The sequence below is a fragment of the Eleutherodactylus coqui genome, chromosome 12 (assembly GCF_035609145.1).
Source record: "Eleutherodactylus coqui strain aEleCoq1 chromosome 12, aEleCoq1.hap1, whole genome shotgun sequence".
Classification (NCBI taxonomy): Eukaryota; Metazoa; Chordata; class Amphibia; order Anura; family Eleutherodactylidae; genus Eleutherodactylus; species Eleutherodactylus coqui.
The window spans coordinates 79,609,809-79,621,475 of NC_089848.1; the positions used below are offsets into that span (position 1 = coordinate 79,609,809).

The 11,667-nt window shown below is 42.7% G+C and overlaps 1 protein-coding gene across 1 annotated transcript; it reads right to left on the reverse strand.

The window, feature by feature from the left end:
• Nucleotides 1-11,408, reverse strand: LOC136586474 (thiosulfate sulfurtransferase-like). The gene is made up of 2 exons (XM_066584571.1): nt 10,813-11,408; nt 1-403 (listed from the first exon to the last, which is right to left on the reverse strand). Exons 1-2 carry the CDS (start codon nt 11,387-11,389, stop codon nt 108-110), a joined length of 873 nt encoding a protein of 290 aa, XP_066440668.1. The 5' UTR covers nt 11,390-11,408; the 3' UTR covers nt 1-107.
• Between the last annotated feature and the right edge of the window lie 259 nt (nt 11,409-11,667).

Here is an 11,667-nt window from a genome sequence, read left to right on the forward strand (position 1 = left end):
TCACCTTTACAAAAACATTTATTAAATGACAGTCTTCACACATCTTTCCCATTGGATAGGCTGCCATATTGTCCAATCATGTCCAGTGCAGCGGCCCCTTTTTTCCTTTACGCCCTGTTTCTCTTCTCAAAGACCTTCTGCTCAGGCTTTGCGCGGTGGAACCATTCTGACCAAGCCCCATCGTAGATGGACACATCCTCTTTGCCTAGCAGGAAGGAGGCCAGAGCCAGATGGCAGGCAGTGACTCCACGGCGGCAGGTAGCGGTCATGGGCTTCATTAGGTCAATCCCTTGCTTCTCAAACAGTTGCCGGATCTCATGCTCTGGTTTTTCATAGCCATCCTTTGTCAGAAAGTTGGAGAAAGGAAGATTCACTGATCCAGGGATGTGGCCGGGCTCAATGTCTGAAAGGTACAAGAGATTAGGACTCCTCCCATGCTGTGATAACTCCACCCACAATCATTTATTCAACTACTTATGGCTAATTGATTAGAGGATTTAAAGAAGTTGTCTTGTGCTGTCATGTATAGGTACAGACAAATAACATACAAAACTAGGGGAGTGGTACAGTACCATAAATTATGGAAGAAAGGTACTGAAAAGTACAGATCAATACACTGTTGACAAAACTATTGGGATACATAGAAGGTGATGTATTGAAAAATGTGAATAAAAATCAAATGTCATGTTGGGCCCCCTTGGCCCGCAATTATTGCAATAACCCTTCTAGACTGCTTTCTACAAAGTTTGATTGATGTATGGAGGGATTTGCCTCCATTTCTTGAGGAGAGCTTCAGAAAGTGTTTGGGGTTGATGGACTTACAAGGATATGGTATTCTAGTTTGTCCTAAACATGCTCAATGGTCTTGAGATCCAGACTTTGCGCTGGTCAATGAAGTTTGTAGACCTTCTGCTCCGCAAACCAAGACTCAGCCCTGTGTGCTGTTATGACATGGTGCTCGGTCATGTTGGTAGAGACACGGTACTGTGCCATAGTATTGCTACAGAGTAGTCCATGCCTCATTGTTCAGAATGTCTCTGTATTCATTGGTGCTGATGATGGACTTCACTATAACCAATGGCCTAGTCCTTCCTAGCAGAAACACCCCCACACCATAACAGAAGCAACTCCAAACTTCACTGTTGGGACGATACAGTGTTGTACAAACCGCTCAAGACTAAACTACCATACCCAAGTGCAGCCATCTGATCAGAAGTTGGCGTACTGTGATTCATCAGTCCACAACACTTGCTTCCACTCATTTACTGCCCAAGAGCGACATTCCAAGCACCATCGCAAGCAGCTATGTGCATTCACTGCTGTGATGTTGGGCTTGTGTGCAGCCGCTCGTCCGTGGTAACCCTTCACATTCAGTTCCTATGGATGAGTTTGGTGCTAATGGATGTTACAATGGCCAGGGAGACCTCTGAGCGAGGGTTTCAGCAGATGGTATGTGTTGTCCACATTCTGTCAGTTTACGAGATCTACCTGAACGTGACTGCACTACACACACCCCGGATAGTTTCTATTGACAACAGTGGACTTTACAAGTGCTGTGATGGCCAGTACTGATTTGTTACTCAGGTGACATTCCACCAGTTGAAGGTCTGTCAGCTCTACGTCTTGTGACGTTTTGATGATCTGTCCTGGGATGCCTGTGTGATACTCTACTTTTTACCTAATTCTCACACATTCGATTCCCATATCCCCTTCACCTGCTAGCACAGGATTGGTGGGGGTCCCAATACTTTTGTCATCTTGTAGAAGTTGTACTGTGCAGTCCTCTATAGGTGTAGAAATAGAACACGCTGAGCATACAGAGCTAAGGAAATGCTAAGGGCCTTGTCTATACAGGTAGGTACTGAGAAGTGCAGATCAATAGATGTAGTACTGTGCGATCATGGATAATTACAGGATTACAACAGTTACTGAACATAATACCCTACAAACAACTACAGAAGTGGTACTGTGTCCATATATACATCTCATACAGAAGAGAAGTGGTATTGGCAGTGTCCATATATATAACACATAATTGTGGAAGTGGTACTGTGCTGCCATCTTTGTCCCTGGTAGCGTGGAGTAACGGTTCTCCTACTATGGAAAGAGAAGAAAAGCAACTTAAGAAGCCTGAGAGCAAAATAAGAAACTAGACTGTATGCTGATGAGTCGGGAGTGCATACCCCACGGACGGTCTATCAGTTTATGTAGACGTTCAAAGTTCGGAGGAAAGAGTGTCTCCTAGTAAGAGTGTAACAGAGAAGGTGGGGAAGGGAAGAGAGAATCTGTACAGAAGATTGTTGTTTCTGCACAATTTATTACTTTATGAAGAATCAAAGCTGCAAAGTTATGAGTAGAGTACAACCGGGCACCTGTGGTTGTTTTTCTGCAAAAGTCATTATTGGACTGTGACCTTTTATTTCACACTGTGGGAAAAGCAGCCTTGAAGAGGTACTGGCGTCACGTGATATTCATATTTTTTTTACTGCTACCTTTATGTACTGCGAGTGGCTGAGCTAGGCCAACCTGGCACCACTGGCGGAAGAGATCAAAGAGCCACCCATGACATCTATCTTGGTTTCTACGTGGTCTTCCCCATGGCGGCAGGCCTCCTGCTTGGGTCACTTTACAACCCCTAGAAGAAGTTGTCGTTTTGCTGCAAAACCCAGCATGCAGTTACATCTCAGGCAGATATGCAAATGATAGTTGTGGTGCGATAACATGAACAGTCTTGTCACCTGAAGCCCTAAAAGTGGTTCCCCCTTTGGCCTATACAAAAAAGCTCTCAGAGGCAACTTGTGTGTAGTGACCTTTTTTTCTGCTTATGTAGAGCTTTTATCACGGCCACATAAGAGGACAAAATGAAACCATTGATTTCATTTTCACTAGCTGTATTCTCGCCCATTAATACTAGGCCAGAGAAAATAGGGCAGGATTTATCTCCCTGCGTTTTCATTTTTTTTCCCAAACTCATGCGCTATATTTGAGAATTTGAATGGTCCGGAAAAAAAAAAACCCACAACCCTGGTTCATGTGCAACTATGCTCCATAGCCGCGAGCATAGTTGTTCATATGCCCGTGTGAAGAAGCCCTGAAGCCATATTTACACGGCCAAGTGCAATATTGGTCAGTGAAAAACTGACCATTTTCCTTGCGTTTTCTTTTTTACTGTTTTTTAAAGCATGTTCGCAATTTTCATTCACGTTTTTCACTACTTTGCACTTCCTGGTTCTTTTTGTTCTTGCAATCTCCATAGTAGCATGCATTATACTGTATGAGCGATCAAACGGTTGCAAATTCAAGTCCCTGTGAGCAGTCAAGAGAGGTTCTACTGGAAACACGTAGGTGCTGCTGTGTGCTGTCACTATCTCTGTCATTATTAAGGATTAACAATCAAGTTGAACTTTTAAGTGCTGAGATTTTTATCATATTTTTTTCCCTCAGAGATGGCCAAAGAATTCCAAAATTACCATGAAACCTTGTATAATTTAACAAATACCCCACACCCTGATCCCCCCACTTGCAACCCTTCCCTCCAACACTCATTTCCTGGACTCATTAACCCTCCTGAAACTTACAGAAGCGGACAAAGCGCAATTACTCCAACCATTCACAGTTCCAGAGATCTTAAAGGGCCTCTCATCAATTCCCAATAGGAAAGTCTGAGGTCCCGTGGATTTCCCATAAATTATTATAAAAAAATTCTCCAGAATCCTCCTCCCACCATTTGTAACTCCCTATTAGTGGGCACATCCCTTCCCAAACAATCTTTAGAGGCATTCATCTCCATAATTCCCCAAGAAGGCAAAAACCCAGAATTATGCAGTAATTCTAGACCAATCTCCCTACTGAACACCAACCTTAAACTGTAGGTAAAACTTATAGCACACAGAATCTCACCCTTACTCACAAAACTTGTACACTCTGACCAAGTGGGGGTCGTCCCAAACAGGTAAAGGAAGTTCAACACATCCTGCATCATACATGCAATAGACTATGCCAGACTCAACAAGATTCGCCCTCTTGTCCTACTTGGCACAGACGCTGAAAAAGCCTTCGATAGAATTAACTGGAGCTACATGAGAGATGCCCTACATAAATTTGGTTTCCCAATGCAACTTTATCTCAGCCATCTCCTCCCTATATTCACAACCCACAGCCAAAGTGCAAGCCAATGGCACTTCATTGAAACGCTTTACGACAAAAATCGGCATCAGACAAGGTTTCCCCACTTTCTCTCACCACATTTGTTCTAGTGATGGAAACACTTCTCCAAAAAAATAAGACAATGCCCTGACATAATTGGCTTAAAAGTCAAACAGTTCACACACACACCACAGCAGCCTTGGCTGATGCTCTCTTAATACTTGCAACAAACTCCCAAAAAGCACTCTTAGCAATCCTAGAGATTTTTGAATTCTTCAGAAATTTTCCAACTTCAAAATAAACTATGAGAAATCTGAAGCTTTAAATATCTCGATTCCTAATGACTTGATTCCATCCATAAAAAAGACAATCTCCCTTTACATGGCCCACTTCTGGTATTAAATATCTGGGTGTCACACTAACACCGGACCCATCCATGTTATACAGACTTAATTTCACACCACTTTTGATGAAAACGCAGAATCAATTGCAAGACTTAAATTTGCCTTTCCTTTCGCGGATGGGACAGAAGAACTTGATTTCCACATGTATCTCACCATTCATCCTATACACAATTTATACTATGCCAATAGTGATCCGCAACCATTTCTTAAAAAAAACAAAAAGACTTAAAACCTTCTTTATACAGTTCATTTGGAACTACTGCAGGCTGAGAATAGTTTACTCCTATTTAATCAAAAAAAAAAACCACAAGGAGGCTTTGGCCTTACAATCATCACCATTATTACCAAGCTAACCACCTCGCCAGGTGGCCATCGTTAGTAGCCCGCTCAATATATGTCCTGACAATTAACATAGAAAAGTCGCCCGAACTCCACCATTGGCTCTGCCTCAATTCCCCGGTTAAATTATAAACACTTCCTTAACCCCATCACTTTTACCACAACTGAAACTCTGCAAGGAATTCACAAGGCAATACCAAACTCATGTAACCTATCCCCCATGACTCCGGCCTTACTAATTCCCTCAATTTTAGCCAATAAACCCTTAAGTTCCTAAAATTTGAAACAATTTAAAATCATCGACCGTTTATAACATTATTAGGGAAATTAAACTGGACACCCCTGACCAATTAGATACTCCCATACAAAAAAAGGCCTGCTCACTTTTTTTGGAGAGACCAGAGATCTTTCAATCTACAGAAAAGTTTCAGACTCTGTACAAAAACAAACTTCGAGATCCACTCTGTTTCGAAACCTAAACCTCTCTTCCATCCCTCCCGAGATAACTCACCTCAAAGCTTTATAAAGGCTTACTACTAAGCTCCACTTCTACCAAACCATGGTGTTTAAGGAAGTGGGAGAGGGACTTGAAGTCCAACTTCTCCAGAGAGGACACAGTCAAAATACTTACTAGCTCCCACGAGTTCAGTACATGTGTTTGTATCCAGGAAAACCCTTTCAAACTCTTGACAAGATGGTATAAGACACCTGCAAGCCTAGCTAGGTCGAAACTGGCGATGTGACCTGGGTGGAGGCTTTCTACTTCACATCTGGTCACACCTTATTGGTCACAAATAGTAGAGCATATTAACAAAATATGAGTAATCCCCAGTAAATATCCTCTTATAAAAACCCTCCACTTGTCTACGTTCCACTAGCAAAAACGTCCCAGCTTTCTTGATTTCTGCTGCTAAACTCCTGACCCCCCTGATGTGGCGTAAAACTAAGCCCCCTTCCTTGTTCTAATGGGCAGAAAAAGCCTCACAGTTATGAAGAAATCGCGAATTGGGAAAATGGTACAAAACACATCTAAATATCTGGAAACCCTGCTATGAGTACATGGCTTTAACCCTTTCCACTCCAATTTGTATCCTGGTTTTCCTAGGGGGCTTACTCTTTTTCAGCCGTTATACAACGGCACTATCTGCTGGGTAAAAGCCAGTACTGCATGAGGTGACACATTGGATAGGCTCCGACAGCATAGAGGCTGGCAATAGTAAGAGAACCCCGATGGTAGACCAACATCAGAGCTGTAAAGCCTTAAATCATAATGTCTTCATAGGTCAGACAGTGGATTGGAAAGGGTTAAATAATATCAGCCTCTGAGCAGGGCCAACACCTTGTGTATTTACTACATCATAAATCCCCACACCTTACAATTCCCTAGGTCAACCCACACCATAAATCACAGCCGTGGAGTACTGTATCTTCATGAATAAGTCTGAGAAAGGAGAAAGTTATTCAAGTAGAGAGAGAGGGTAAGAATGGGTGAATATTAGTATCTTCCATATCGCAAGTCCCACCTTCACAGATAGTGATGTGGTCTTGGGTAAGAATGATGGCATATCTTGGGACCACGATAATAGGCTAAGATGGAGTTGACTAATTGGGAAGTTCTAGTCCCTCCAACAATTAAAAAAAAAAAAAAAGCAGCTACCTCAGCATATACGGAAAACACGATAGTTACCTATTACTTCACACAACAGTGAGGGCTCAGTCACACGGGCGTTTATTGCCGCGATTTGCGCATGCGCATGCTTCCGGCGATTTTTTAAAACCATTGCTTTGCAATGGTATCGGACACATGAGCGCTTTTTATGCGCTCGTCCGATAAATTAGAGAACAGAAATCGCAGATCGCACCTATCTGCGATCTGCGATTCCTGTTCTCTTCTCTATATGCGCTCAATGGGGCCGGCGGCAGCAGCGCCGACCCCAATGAGAACATATAGAAGATAAATCATTCTTCTCTGCCACAGCTGGAACAGCTGTGGCAGAGAAGAACGATGTTTGCCCATTGAATTCAATGGAGCGGCAATACAGCCGCTCCATTGAAAGCAATGGGCTGCCGGCGTGCGCAGGGTTAATTGTCGGGAAGGGGTTAAATATATAACCCCTTTCCTGCAATGCATCCTGAAAAGTGAAAAAATAAAAAAAAGGATGTACTCACCTGCTCCCGGCAGCCTGAGATCCCCGCGGCGGTCCTGCAGTGGGTGTGAAGGGGGTGTGACTCAGGCTTGCCCCTGATTGGCTCAGCCTGAGCCAATCAGAGGCTGATCTCAGTCACAGCCATTCATGAATTCATGAATGGGTGTGACTGAGACTTGCTTCTGATTGGCTCAGCGCTGAGCCAATCAGGGTCAAGCCTGAGTCACACCCCCTTCACACCCACTGCAGGCCGGCCGCCGGGATCTCCAGCTGCCGGGAGCAGGTGAGTACATCCTTTTTTTTATTTTTTCACTTTTCAGGATGCATTGCAGGCAAGGGGTTATATATTTAACCCCTTCCCGACAATTCATCCCACACTCGCCCGCAGCGCTTGCATATAATGGAGCCGCTGTATTGCCGTCTCCATTGAATGCAATGCGCTGGACAGCTCCGGCCCGTTTCTAATGAAACGCGGCTAGGAGCAGATTTTCGGGCGATTTTTGGGCCGATTTTTCGGCGCCGGTCACGCGATTTGCGCATGCGCATCCGTCATGCGATGCGCAAATCGCGTGAAAAAACGCCCGTGTGACTTAGGCCTTGATAGAGATTTTAATATGACTGTCTTGATAAAAAGTTCATAAGTTTTATTCTTGCTTTCTGCTTTATTCTCCGTTTGCCTTATATACAGAGTAATATTTTTACAGGCAAGCATTGACCTCTTTTATGCTTCAAGAATAGAAGCCGGCTTGTGACTCTACATTAACAACTGTTTAGAATGTCAATATTATGAAGGAACTGCGTGTCCATTTTTTTTTTTACCCTTTCAGGTCTTCAACCTGAATGTATGCAACCTGCACTTTTCATTTTTTTTTTTTTTTAAACAAACAACCATTTTCCAATATTTATAATTAAAAAAAAATATTTTGTATCACCAAGTCTGTAAAAGTCTGATCTATCAAAGTAACACATTATTTATCCCGCACAATAAATGACTTCAGGAAAAAAAAACCACAAGGACAAAATTGCGCTTTTTTGGTCTCATCCCGTCTCTAAGAAAAAAAAGTCATGAAAAACGATCAAAAAGGCACATGAACTTCAAAATGGTACCAATAGAAACTGCAGGATGTCCCACAAAAAAACAAACCATCATACCAATATATTGATTGAGAATGGCGGTCAGAAGATGGAGCAGAATTTTTTTTCCCAAACAAATCATTAGTTTTTTGTTTTTTTTAAGTAGTACAGCAAAGATAAAACTATATAAATTTAGTATCGCAGTAATCGTACTGACCCACAGAATACAGTTATCAGGTCATTTTTGACAAAATATGTGACATAAATGTGGAGGAAAATGTAGAAATTGAGCAGCATTTTTCTCTAAATTTTCCTCCATATTTACATTCCCGATTCTTTCTCAAATACATCATTATGCCCCAATTGTGCACATTATGAATATCTTCCCACGTATGTCCATATTCTAAACCTATTGTTAATATTATATATATTATATGTAGTTTTATTTTTGATGTACTTAAAAAAAATACTAATAATATCTTTGGCAAAAAAATAAATATTTTCTGCCGCCATTTTCCAACCACCATAACGTTTTTGTTTTTCCATCGACTTGGTTGCGCAAGAGCTCATTTTTTGTGGTTTCTATTGGTACCATTTTGGAGTTAATGCGTGTTTTTGATCATTTTTTATTACACTTTTTCTCTGAGACGCGTTGTACCCCATTGGTTTCCCCACTATTGTTACCTGTGTCTGCACACGTTTGTCTCTCCACCAATAAAAAGTTGAAATCTCCCAGGACTCAGTCTGGCTCATTAAGGACAATCCCAGATATAGAGGAGTCCTGTATGTAGGGCTCCTCAACAAAGTAGGTCATACTTCTCACTAGACTCGTACTATCCACACCATCCTAAGTGTATAGAAGCATGGGGCTCTTTTCTACTTTGTCCATTGTGTTCTTGACCAAGGTTTTCCCACCTGCGGGCCCTTCCCCGGACGCTCTCCCTATGGACAAGGGATCTTGCCCTTCTGGATATTTTATCAAGCTTTTCCGGACTGACTGTGTGGACGCCTGTCCTCTGACGGGTGTTCCACACCAGGTAAGTCCCCTTCTTTTTCACTGACGCTTATATTATCGTTTAGCCACCTCCTTGAGGGAATCCTATAGTTTGGAGCGCTGGTCTGCTGATTCTCTCTTTTGTTTTATGACTAATGTTCACTGTGCGGGGGTAAATAATGCGTTACTTTGATAGATTGGACTTTTACAGATGCCAGGATACCCAATATGTTTGGGGGGGGGGCAATTTTGATTTTTATTATGAATACGGGGAAAGTATTTTTTTTTACTATCTTAACTTTTTTTACTCATTCATACATTTTTTTAAGTAAAAAGGTTAAATATTAGGTGCAACTCGGGAACATATAAAAGTAAGGGCTTATTCAGACAACCGTATATCGGCCGGGTATTCCCGACGGCCGATATACGGCGTCTCTCTCTGCAGGGGGAGGAGGCTGGAAGAGCCGGGAGCAGTGCACTGAGCTCCCGCCTCCTCTCCACCCCCTCTCCACCCCCCCGCACTATTTTCAATGAGACCTCATAATGATGCTATTGTACAAACCCATATATATCTTCCCACATATGTGCATATTATTAACCCTTTTATTGTTATTAGCTTACTTATGTATCAGTTTAGGTGTATATAGATTTTTATGCATTTCCTTTTAGTGTAATTTGAATAAAACATTGTTTTTTTGTTGTTGTTCTGTTTTTAGGAGTTAACTCTGAGCTATTTCTAACCAGACAGTGAATAAAGCGCACGGATCATATCTTTACAATGGACGTCTATTTAGTATTTCTGCTAGATATTTTATTATGTTCCTGCTATTCATTGTTTTTATGCTTTATTTCTCTATACCTTAGAGCATCCAGGTACCTTGTTCCAGCTGCCTTGTACTTTGTACCACCTCCACATAATATACTATACGCAGTACAGATGCTGAGGAAGGGGCTTGGCAGCCTCGAAATGTGTAAATATGCTGGAGACGTTAGGTGGATACACTGGGGTGTACTTTTATATGTTCCCGGGTTGCGCCTAATACTCAAACATTTACCTAGTCCGGTGTCTATCTTCCACAGTCCAACCCTAAAGTTGCGATGGTCATTGAGATACGGGTGCATTTTGCGTTTTTTTAAATCTCCCATGTTTACCTATGAAGCCTCCTTTTTATTACATCGCAAAGCACTAACTTGCGATTTTCGTGCGATGCATTAACATAAGAAAGTCCTATTCACAAAACTTTCGCGATAATCTCATTTATGTGAGTAAGCCCTCAAAGGGAGGTGACTTTGTTAGATGCACATACCTGACTTTGTGCTATATAGCAGAGCTGCTGTTGGCAGGTGCAGTAGAGAGGAGTTTGTGATACATAGTAGAGCTGGATTTGGCAGGTGCAGTAGAGAGGAGTTTGTCAAGCTGTATGTGCTACAGTCATTCCTTTATATTTCCCATTCCTCTTGAATCCACTTCGGGTGCATGAAACAATGTTCAGGAGACCTTTTTAAATGCAGCATATCTGACTTGGTCTTGTATAAATAGCACTTAGTTTGTCAAGTATATCAAAAATGAGTTCTATTTGTTGTTATCTGTGATTTTACATAGGACGGCAGGCAAACCCTCATTATTTTACCCCTTTGCACAAGTGAACCTAATCTTACTCAGTCACCCCCAGCTCGGTAATACCCCCCACCCCACCCCAGCCCTCACCTTCTCCGGCCTTCGGCTCTGGACCACGGAATCTTGCTTCTGATCTGGCGTCCACCAGCTGGAACCTCTTGCTGGAGATGTTCTCTTGAATGTCTTCGAAGCTCTTGAGCAAAGAGCGGTTCAATGTCACTTGTAATGTCTCCGGCGTCACGTGTGCCATCTCAGATGTCACTGGGAGCCCTTGCTTCATCCAATTAACAAGACCCCCATCCAGCACCGACACGTTATTGTGTCCAAAAACACGAAACATCCACCAAAGCCTTGGGGCGAAGAGCATACCTGAGTTGTTGGAATCATAGACCACTACATGGCTGTCATTGCAGATGCCCAATTCACCCGCATACTTGGCAAACTTGGACTCACTGGGCAGCATCATCTCATAGGGTGATTGTTGGTTTTTGCATTGTTCCAGGTCAAAGAAGGAGGCTTCTGGTATGTGCCTTTCTGCAAACTCCTTCCTGGCATCTTTACCTCCAGGTGAGTACCAGGTTGTGTCCAGCACTCGTAGGGCAGGGGCTCTCTTGGCTTTGAGGGCTCCTGAGAGCCACCTGGCAGAGACCAATGCTCGGCTCACCATGGCTGCTGCAAAGTGTGAATTCACCTGCCCTCAGGTTTTACTCTAAGGAGAAGAGGCGGAGAGGAAGATCTTAGCCAACATCTTGGGTTTTGTCCAGGTTCTGCTGTTAATGATTTCCTTGCAAACTTAACAGCTGTGGAGATGGCAAACAGGAGCTGAGATATCTTTCACCTTTGGATTCCTTGGGTTTACTAACCTCTAATCAGAACAATATTACTAATAACTCGCCTTACGACAGTCACAGAGTATGAGCCATACCTCTGGCCCGGCGGAACCAC

What these genes read in the sequence shown, in the direction of transcription:
- LOC136586474 (XM_066584571.1), bottom strand. Translation starts at nt 11,389, where the DNA reads ATGGTGAGCCGAGCATTGGTCTCTGCCAGGTGGCTCTCAGGAGCCCTC. An exon ending in AGAGCCGAAGGCCGGAGAAG is followed by an intron (nt 404 to 10,812) that starts GTGAGGGCTGGG and finishes TGTACCTTTCAG; the next exon opens with ACATTGAGCCCGGCCACATC.